The 10150-nt window shown below is 36.1% G+C and overlaps 2 protein-coding genes across 3 annotated transcripts; both read right to left on the bottom strand.

The window, feature by feature from the left end:
- Positions 1 to 3139: 3139 nt before the first annotated feature.
- LOC107693897 (protein FAM89A-like) lies at positions 3140 to 5401 on the bottom strand. The gene is made up of 2 exons (XM_016493431.1): positions 4632 to 5401; positions 3140 to 3826 (listed from the first exon to the last, which is right to left on the bottom strand). The coding sequence occupies exons 1-2, from the start codon at positions 4980 to 4982 to the stop codon at positions 3557 to 3559; spliced, it is 621 nt and encodes a 206-aa protein (XP_016348917.1). The 5' UTR covers positions 4983 to 5401; the 3' UTR covers positions 3140 to 3556.
- Positions 5402 to 6565: 1164 nt separating this feature from the next.
- LOC107693896 (Sjoegren syndrome/scleroderma autoantigen 1 homolog) lies at positions 6566 to 9246 on the bottom strand. Of its 2 annotated transcripts, XM_016493430.1 has the most exons (5): positions 9146 to 9213; positions 9001 to 9031; positions 8656 to 8801; positions 7300 to 7384; positions 6566 to 7217 (listed from the first exon to the last, which is right to left on the bottom strand). In XM_016493430.1, exons 3-5 carry the CDS (start codon positions 8764 to 8766, stop codon positions 6766 to 6768), a joined length of 648 nt encoding a protein of 215 aa, XP_016348916.1. In that variant the 5' UTR covers positions 8767 to 8801; positions 9001 to 9031; positions 9146 to 9213; the 3' UTR covers positions 6566 to 6765. The 2 variants fall into 2 exon arrangements, with proteins under 2 accessions (XP_016348916.1, XP_016348915.1); XM_016493429.1 differs by lacking the exon at positions 9001 to 9031 and having other exon boundaries at positions 9146 to 9246.
- Positions 9247 to 10150: the final 904 nt, after the last annotated feature.

Genomic DNA, 10150 nt, shown 5'->3' with positions numbered 1-10150 from the left:
TGGCACTACGAAATAAACGCTCTTTGTTGGGTTTGCAAAAGTAGTAAAATCTGAATGGTGGATTTGTAAAATGCCCAATAAAATTGGTCTATGTGACTAGAACAAAATAATCCCAAGGTATGAGCATATTTATCTTATATGTATATTTCTATTCATATTAAGGTTACAATGACAATCCGATGAACGTAACCTTTAAACAGGTTCCATGGACTACCATAGACTTTTGTGCAATAGGAAAAATGCTTCAAACAAAAACATTATGCACCTTCAGTACTTGGGCCCTGTGTTTAGGGTATTTATGATCTGGAGCAGTAACGTGGGGCCGTCCAATCCTTGATCACAGTGGGTATTTTTAGTGGACATTGGCAAGGGCATTTTTCAAGTTAGACAGGATCTATTTTAGATGGCTGAGAGCGAGGGATAAATGGACAGAAGCAGCTGGAGGGATGGATGGAGTGGTGTTGCTTGTGTGGGTTATGGGGGGAGTGCAAACGTTTGGCTCAGCTGATGACCTAGAATCCAAATCGGTGACCCCCTTAGTCATATTCCTGTGTGACACTAACCTCTTCCTGTCTGGTGTTGCCACTCACTGCTAACCCCATTATAATTATGTATTTATAAAAACATTATATAACATATATTCAAATATATTAAATATAAAATATTTTAGAAATACAAAAACCTTATAGGGCATTTCAGAAAAGCTCAGCACAGGTGTTTATTGACATGTGGAACTAACTAGCAGTGGTTTGTTTCGAGATTTGTTGAATACAGTTTGCAGTCTAATTTCAGGTGTGCAAATATAAGCTAGCTCATGTAAAACTTACAAACTCGACTGGGAAACAGTGATTTGTGGTTATGACTATGAGTTTCCAAATTAGGCCCCTCCCTTCACTTCACATCACAGGCTGAGTTTGTATCCGGGTAAGACATGAGCTCACTCGTAATACATGCTTACTCGCTAGGTGGATCAAGAAATGCCTCATCCTTATAAAGAAGTGCCACACCACCTTAGGGTACACAAGGCATAAAGAAACAAGAGCCTCATTTATTACTGAAAAACATGATGATGAAATACTGTTCAACTACAACAACATACACTATAGGCCTGCTGTTCAAAAGTTTGAAAAAGTTTGGAATTTGAAAGAAATTAAAAGTTTTATTCAAAACTTTATTAAAAAAAAGTGAACGTAAAGACATTTATAATGCTACTGAAGTTTCTGAAAAATACTGAACATTCTGTTCATCAAAGAATGCTGAAAAAATCTTTCACCGTTTACAAAAATAGTCAGCAGCACAAATGATTTCAACAATAATAACAAATGTTTCTTGAGCAGCAAATCAGCATATTAGAATGATTTCTGAAGGACACTGAAGAGTGGAGTGATGATGCTGAAAATTCAGCTTTGCAATCATAGGAATAAATAATATTTTGAAATATAGTAAAATACAAAATGTATTTTACAATATTACTGTCTACACTGTATTTTTAATCAAATTAATGCAGCATTGGTGAGCAAACGAGACTTCTTTCAGAAAAAATAAAAGAAATCTTACTCCAGACTTTCTAGTAGTGTAACTCAGATCCAAAAAAGGGTAAAAGTCTTCCAAACCCTAATAAATTAACTTTAGAAAGATGAAAATGGCTTTTAAAAATGTTTAGCTAAAAAACAGAGTACAAAAAGTATCATTTCTGCCATAATATTTTTCAAAGGGCAGAAAATGGATCTTTTTGTGTTATTAATTTGTGATTGAAAAGACACATGACCTTTAGTTTGAGTTTACTTTTAACAGACATACCACGTATCCAACAATATCTTGTACACCTGGGTTGTATTTATAGAGGCATGGGAGAGCTTTCTAGAGGAATGCCACATCCTTCACCACTTAATGACTCCATCATACCAAATATGTGCACTTTATCACACTGTAAGAAAGATGGTCTCACTGAAGAAACAGTATGCAATGTGGAAAGTAGAGTGGGAGTGTTTCAATGAGACAAGAGCAAGGTTTTGACACTGGGGCTTGTGGCATAATGACAAATGCTCAGCGCTGAACAACTGCCCAGAGCTTTGTTCCCTGTGACTACCTGCAAAGACTCAAACAGAAGACCATTTAGTCAAGAGCACCAGACGGAAACATTTAATAACCGTCTGCTTTTCTTTGGAGGACACACTCTGACAGCAGCTGCAGTGAGCATGGAGATCCTGACCTCCCCGAATGGCAGAGTTTAGACATTGTGGTTCATCCACCTGCTCAACTTCAATAATAAATGTCAGAGTTTCAACCAAGGTTATGGTACAGTATATGGCATTGAGTCACACAATTAGTAAACTAATATATGCATACATACATACAGACTTGAAAAAATCATTTCAGGTGTGCAAATATCAGCTAGCAGAAAATTTAGTAAAAATGATATTAAATAGAATTAAACTAAACTTTAAATTGCTATAGTTCATGTTAAAATTGCTATAGTATGTTGCTATATATTAATTGCTCTAGACTTATATATAAACTTGATCAAACCTAAAGCACAGTGTAATGACAGGCCATGCAGTCACTGTTGCTGTAATTATAGTAGTGATGGGAAAAGTTTTTAGTAATGCCTGGCCTGTGTCTGAGCTTGTTCCTCCCCGCTCTCCCTAATGCAAAAGAAGCTAGCAGTATTACCTAATAAGCACAAGATAGCTAGAACCATTTGTTTATACTTGCGGAGTAATGAGAGAGTGGTTCAGAAAGATCTCAACAAGCCTCAGTCCAAACATTCAAATTTAGAATAATTGTTTTAATCAGATGGCATGTATCTGGTATGACTCAAAGATAAACATTAAAGGAGATGAATCTAGCAATCTTCTTTCGCGCTAAACGGTACCAAGACGATGAAGAGGGCAGATGTTTCCAGAAGTAGTTATTTTGTTTACTCCAATACTCCAGGCGTCATGACTCAAAACAACATCCATTTAGAAAGTTTAGAAAGGAAATGAGTGCCACCTAATGGCTGATTTGATCATATCTGCACTGGACAGCTGTTTTGAACACTTATTTGAGACAGCAACATTTTAATTGTTTTATTTATTTTGTACAGAAAAGCACATTCTGCATTGTGTTTAACTTACTAATGAAAGACAGAGGTGGAAAAAATTATATTTCATAATAAAATAAACAGTATCGAAAATGCACACAAGTGATAGAGAAAATAGAGTGACAAGCGATAATATACATCTGATGAATCTACATAATATAATGAAACTGTGACCACAAAAGAGAATAGTATGTAAGGCATGTCTTTTTTTTATGTATACACCCTTTACCATATGTAGAAAAACATCCTTGACCACACTGTTTCTGTCTACAACATCCTCTTCCTGTCAACCCTCATCCGGTCTTTATGACTTCACAGGCAGTGAAAAGGCAGTTTTTCATAGTTCCCTTGAAACAACCTTACAATCACCATTGTAATAGTATCCTACAAAAATAAAGGCCTTGTTTCATTTTAATGCTTACAGAATCCATACTGAGAGCCGTACTGTAGCTGAGAGAACACATGCTTCAGTTAAATGGGGATGTGGAAGGAGTCTTTGATCCACTGGTCTCGAGAGTTCTGAGTGGGCTGAGGAAGGGACAACAGCGTCTCCCCACTCTCCCTTTCATGTTCATCTTCATCTTCCTCCTCTTCGTCTTCAGAATAACCATTTTCGGTATTGAAGGAACTCTCACACAGGGAAGAAGAGATGTCCTGGAAAACTCCTTTGTATTCCTGTATGGACTCATATAGAGACCACAACTGGCACAGCAGCGACATGTCTAACTGTCGAAGTCCAACCTGCGAAAGACAAGAACATGAGCTATGTTGGATTTCAAATATATAATTTAATGATCACCATTAAAATACAATAATGTATATTGAAAAAAATATTAAATAAACTTTAATTTTAAAATATATATTTTTTTTACTGTATGTTTTATTTTTATATATTTTAAATAAAACTGTCAATGAAACAGTTAGTGAAAACATTAATCAAATTGTTTTAATTAATTTATTAAACTATTCAAAATGCAGTTAAAATGTCAGTACAGAAATGCTTTCACACAAAATATTATTTTACATGTTTGTAAGGTCTGATTTTAATTTTTAAGTCATTTTAATTTTATAAATAAATATTTTTTGTTTGTTTGTTGAACTCAAGTCAAAATTCCCATGGTGTAACTGACCAGAGATTAAAAAAAAAAAAAAAGGTCTAAGCAAAAGGCTGAAATTTTTTATAAAAAAAAATAAATATATATATATATATATATATACTATTTGCACTATTATTTCTTTTTTTAAGTAGACAATTTTGTTTAAATATATCATATGAAATCAAGGTCAAAGTCATTACGTTTTCTTGTTTTATTTAGGTCAAAAGGAGTGACTCTAAAAAAATGTATATTCATAAAAATATTTAGGCTACACTGAAAAATGTTTTCAAAAATGTATGCAAATACAAAGCATACCTTGGCAGATATTTTAAATGTACTTTTTATAATTTCTTACATGTATTTGTCATTGATCCATAAATAGTTGCCCATTTTGCACAAACTGAGCGAAGATCAGAGTGGCACGGAGTCAGGCGTGGTCTCAGACTCACCATCTCTTTGCGCAGCACGGCCAGCGCTGCGTCAAGGCTCGCTGGTTTACTGCGACCAAGACAGTCGCTCACTCTGGACTTGCTGATGTCCGCCTGGATGCGCGTCCTCTTGCTGTAGACCTTCTCAATGTCCCTCCAGGATCCTCCGCTCGAGTTCAGGATACCGCTCAGTCCTTTAGGTAACGGAGGCAAGCCTTCAATAGAACAGACGCTTCCAGCCTGACAATCCGCTGGACTGGACTGAAACCCGTTCATTTCCGATTCCAATGTTTTCGCTTTTAAAATTAAAACCTGGTTTAAATCTTTTCTATGCCCGGTGTTGTTATTTTGTTCATTTATTTTTACCACCATGAAAAATATCCAACTGAGATGAAATACACTGTCTTTCTTTAAAAAAATGGTACGGAAGGTGAGCGCGCACGAATGACCTTAAACTGCAACCAACTGTCACGTCCAAAAACTACTTTCCGGAAAAGTGATATTCTGTGCGCGATCCTTCATATATACGTTAACCACTGGTTTACACTGACTGTAACTAGTAGCTCGTTTACAAGGTAACAGAAGATAATTTCGCTCTAATAAACTCTTTGACAATCTCTGTTCTTTCAGGAGGTACTTGATTTTACGCTCTTCCTTATTTGCATTTCGTCGTAAAGCAGCGCATAAAACTAATTATGCAGATAAAAACAAATTCCTACCCTTAGATATAAGCAAAAACTGGACAGATCAAGGAGCCCCGCTTTGTTTTCGTTTAACGTTTTCTTTTCTTTGTAGCCTACTGTGCAGCTAAACCTCGCCCACTGCATCTCTCCGCCCAGAGCGGCGTTCTGCCACAGCGAGGCGCTGTTGCTCATTTACAGCAGCATAAACTGCTGAAGCTGGTCGCCTTCTTTCTTTCTTTTTATGTGGTTTCTTGAGTCTCAAGGACGTTTCAATTGCTTCATCTGAGCCTCAACTTTGCTTTGGGAGGAAACATTTATAATCTAAGGGGAATTTATTAATTTATAATATTTATAATCACGGAATGAGTTATTGCATTTAAAGATGACAGTATAAAGGAGTGGAAAAATCAAGGTCTAAAGACACTAAACACCACTTTTTTTTTTTTAGATATAAATACTCAATTCTGAGAAGAAAAGTCATAATTGTGAGAGATCAACCTGCACTTGCAAGGGAAAAGTCTGAATTGTGAGATAAAAAGTAGCAATTAACTTTTTTCATTTTTCATTGTGGCAGAAACAAAAAAAAAAGAGAATTGCTAGATGTAAACTGAAAAATTCAGAGTAAAAAAGTCAGAATTATGAGATGTAAACTAAGAATTTAGAGAAAAAAGACTGAATTGTGAGATCAACTCACAATGACCTTTTTTTCCTGTAAAGGAAACATGCCACAAAACGCACTGCCGTGGAATGCAAAGGTTCTCTGTGATAGGAGAACACATTTGTGCATTTAAAAATGTGATATATGGGAATTGGAATGTGTGAGAAAAGCATTACACTGCAAAAACATGGAAAAACGATGGAAAACAAGGAAATGGAATACAAAAATCCTAGACGTCGGGCAGTGTAATAAAAAAATGCAAGGTCTAAAAATACTTTCAAGTTGAACTTACTTCGCATCTTGTGTGAGATGCAGCAAAAGGCACATATGCAATGATCGCTGAAAAAGCAACAGGAAAGCAGTGCAGTGAAATGCAAAATGCATTCTGTGTGAATGGCCCCTAACCCAAACTTACAATGCTGTTATTTGTTACCAAGACAACACTAATAGCATCAAAATGGATCTGTTGCAGCTTTGAAACACTTCACTCTGCCACTGTAATTGATCTAACATTGTCACAACACTTAAGTCGGTGCTTTCAATAATAATAATATTGAGTTCATAAAGCAACGGAAAGAAAGTTAAAACTTGTAACTCGAACACAAACAAATCAAGGAAAAAGAAACCAGCCTTTGCAGCTCAAGCAATGTATTTCAACACACGACACAGTCACATACTCAGCTGCTTTAGAACAAACATAAACACAACTGAAACACTCTGTTGAGTATGTTACTATATATATGTATTAGTGCTGTTTGTATTTCCTTATGTGTGTGTGTGTGTGTGCTGTTACAGCTCCGCCTGTGCTTCAGTCTTATGAGAGCTGCAGTTCTTTCAAGCTGCGCAGGGATTCGGCACAGCCTCGGATCAGACTGCAGAGCTGGATGCTGGCCTCCACTGACCCCGAGTGCTGGAGCTCCTGTGTGGCCCATCTGAGTTTATGTAGCACTGCCTCCTCTGCACTTGACAAGGCTGGGTGGTGTAGGAGGGTGTTGCCCACGGGCCCTAAAGGAGGTGCAGTCTGGGGAGCAGGGGTGGCTGGTGGCAGGAAGTTGGAGCTGGCGGTGGGGACAGAAAGAGGGGTGGACTGTATGGCAGGAGGGGGACCTCTCAGTCCAGACGCGGCCCCCTCGCAGTGCTCCGGCCGGGGCTGGCCCGTGATGGAGAGAGGGGGTTCGCTGGATGAGGCTCCGTTAGACTCAGGGAGAGGCTGAGTCGCAAGCTGACGCTCTCGTACCTGTGACAAGGCTGCCTGGGCGTTTAAAGCTGAAAGAGAAATTGAACAAGTCAACAGAGATACACAAGACTGTACATACATAAAAAATTAAAAGGCTGCATTTAAACGTACCTGGGTTGTCCTTGTCAATATCGGAGTCCAGCTCTTGACAAGCAACACAGTAATTTTTCTTCTGCTTATCTTGCAGCAGAACTGTCTGCAAATATATAGGACATTCCTTCCCTCATACACGCTTCAATCAATAATAAATATTAATTAAATACTAGTTATTATAATTCCAGTGGGGTCCATAAACTGAAAAAACTTTTTTTGTTGCTTTTTTCCATTAGAAGTTACAATATGGTATAATATGATGATATCGTACAATATGATGGTGGCGCATTCACACGCTGCGGCTTCTCTCTCTCCCGACAGAAAGGTGTTTTATATATATATATATATATATATATATATATTTTATTTTTTGTATTTTAATATATTTTGAAACATGCTTTATTTCTGTGAAGTAATGCTTAGCATTATTACTCCAGTCGTCACTGTCACATGATCATTTAGAAATTATTCAAATATGCCAATTTGGTGCTCAGGATAATTAATATCTTATTATCATCAGTATGGAAAACGCTTGAGCTGTTTAACATTTTTGTGGAAACTGTGACTTTTTCAGGATTCTTTGATGAATAGAAAGTTCAAAGACCAGCATTTATATAAAAAAAACACTATACATGTCTTAACTGTCACTTTTGGTAAGTTTAATGCATCCTTTCAAAATAAAACTATTTTCTTAAAAAAATAAATATATAAAATCTTACTGACCCTCTTTTGAAAGGCACTGTAAGGACCTATCTATTAGGGCTGCACAATTATGACAAAAATCATAATTGTCGATTTTTCCCTTAAAATTGTAATTGAGATTATTAATTACGATTTCCACAATTTACATTGATTGAATGATGTTTATACCATTGTTTGAAGTAACTGCATGCCATATTTTTATATGAAAATAAACGAGCTGAAAACACTATCTGAAAAACTTTTATTGCTTATCTAAGCCTCAAATGTCAACTATATTGGATTGGTTTCTTCTTTAAATTAAAAAAAAGTACAAATTAGCATGGTATTATAATGTTATACTAAAACTAAAAGTAAAACAATGGAAAAACCTTAAGATAACCCGTAGAAAGAAAAAAACCCCACATCTTAAGCACTCAGAATAACATAAGTGGACTTTGATTAATTGCCACTTTGAATCCGTAATTGTAATCGCGATTAGAAAATCGATTAATTGTGCAGCCCTATTATCCATCTATCATTATTGGCCATAATTTACAATCTACAGATACCTTACTGTAACGTTACATTTAGTTATTACAATTTACTGAAAGGCTCTTGCAGGTACTTTGACTAATAAAACACTCATTTTATGAAGTCACAGATGAATGAATGTAACACATGTTTCTCTCTCACCCCACACAGCTCACAGCAGTCCCCCAGCATCTTGTAGCCCTTCAGCAGATAGTCTCCCATCAGCTTGCTGATCTGGTCCTGCCGCTCCCGGCGAGCCTGAATCACCTTCATCTCCGCCTCGGAGGGAGGCTCCCATTCAAAGTCATCTAGATTCATCAGAGCAGATTCCTCATGTGTCTGGCTCATTGATGTACACAGATCAGAAACAACCAGCTAGCATCTGTGTATATGGAGCTTTCAGACAGTTATACGACCTCACTAATAGTCAGTTATGCTAAAGAGATTGCGAAGAGTTAGATATTATGAATGAAATAAAGCCAGACAGACAGACACTGAAGCGCTAACCTGCTAGCCTGAAGATGTTATTTTAGCGCGGCTGCAAGTGCACTACAGTACTTTAGCACGACGGAAGTAAATGAAGTAAAGTAAGATTAATGAAAGATAACAATAGGGAACTCAGGAGCAGAATAAGTATTTATTCACATTTTACCTGCGTTTAGGGCCATGCTTTCCTCAGCCGCCTCACAACACAGATAACGTTTCCTGCTCGAAACTTCAGCGGTGAAATGTACAAAGTGCTGTGAAAACGGACTGGCGCCATCTAGCGAACGGAATGTAGGACCTGCAGTTTTGTTTGCACTTTTATTGAAAATGACATTTTATATATACACTACCGTTCAAAAGTTTGGGATCAGTAATCAAATTACAGAAAAAAACACTGTTATTTTGTGAAATATTATTGCAATTTAAAATAACAGTTTCTATTTTCATATACTTTAAAATATAATTTATTCCTGTGATTGCAAAGCTGAATTTTCAGGGTGTGTCTGAACTAAATCAGCACACTGATAAAGAGGTTGACTGGCACAAAGTATTTTATGTATTTTGAAAATACAAAAATACTAATCTTAAATGTATTTAAATACAAATTACATTTGATTTTTGCCGAAGGCTTTCAAATACAAAATACAAAATAGTATTTTAAATACATGTATCTGAAATACTGCCCATCCCTGAGTGTCACATGATCCTTCAGAAATCAATGCTGATTTATTATCAGTGTTGGAAACAGTTGTGCTGCTTCATGTTTTTTTGGAACCTGTGATACTTTTTTCAGGATTCTTTTATGAATATAAAATAAAAATTAAAAACCCAGCAGTTATTCAAAATGGAAATGTTGTGTTACAATATACACTACCATTCAAAAGTTTGGAGTCAGTACATTTTTTTCTTTCTTTTTAAAAAGTAATTAATACTTTTTCATATTAGAATGGCTCCTGAAGGATCATGTGACACTGAAGACTGGAGTAATGATGCTGAAAATTCAGCTTTGATCTATAAAGTAAATTAAAACAGAAAACCAATATTAGAAATTGAAATAATATCTCACAATATAAATTTTTTTTTCTGTATTTTTGAATACAACCTTGATGAGCACAAGAGACTCCATTAAAACACATAAAAAATCTTACTGATCCCAAACTTTTGAACGGCA

Source organism: Sinocyclocheilus anshuiensis, unplaced genomic scaffold (genome assembly GCF_001515605.1).
Source record: "Sinocyclocheilus anshuiensis isolate Anshui unplaced genomic scaffold, SAMN03320099.WGS_v1.1 scaffold694, whole genome shotgun sequence".
NCBI lineage: Eukaryota > Metazoa > Chordata > Actinopteri > Cypriniformes > Cyprinidae > Sinocyclocheilus > Sinocyclocheilus anshuiensis.
This window is presented reverse-complemented; position numbering and strand designations above follow the sequence as displayed.

Excerpts from the sequence above, each read along its gene's own strand:
- LOC107693897 (XM_016493431.1), bottom strand. The coding sequence starts at position 4,982 with ATGGTGGTAAAAATAAATGAACAAAATAACAACACCGGGCATAGAAAA. Across the intron at positions 3,827-4,631 it reads CCGTGCTGCGCAAAGAGATG|GTTGGACTTCGACAGTTAGA; the intron begins GTGAGTCTGAGA and ends TGTCTTTCGCAG.
- LOC107693896 (XM_016493429.1), bottom strand. Across the intron at positions 7,385-8,655 it reads ACTGCTGTGAGCTGTGTGGG|ACAGTTCTGCTGCAAGATAA; the intron begins GTGAGAGAGAAA and ends ATATATTTGCAG. Across the intron at positions 7,218-7,299 it reads TATTGACAAGGACAACCCAG|CTTTAAACGCCCAGGCAGCC; the intron begins GTACGTTTAAAT and ends TTTCTCTTTCAG.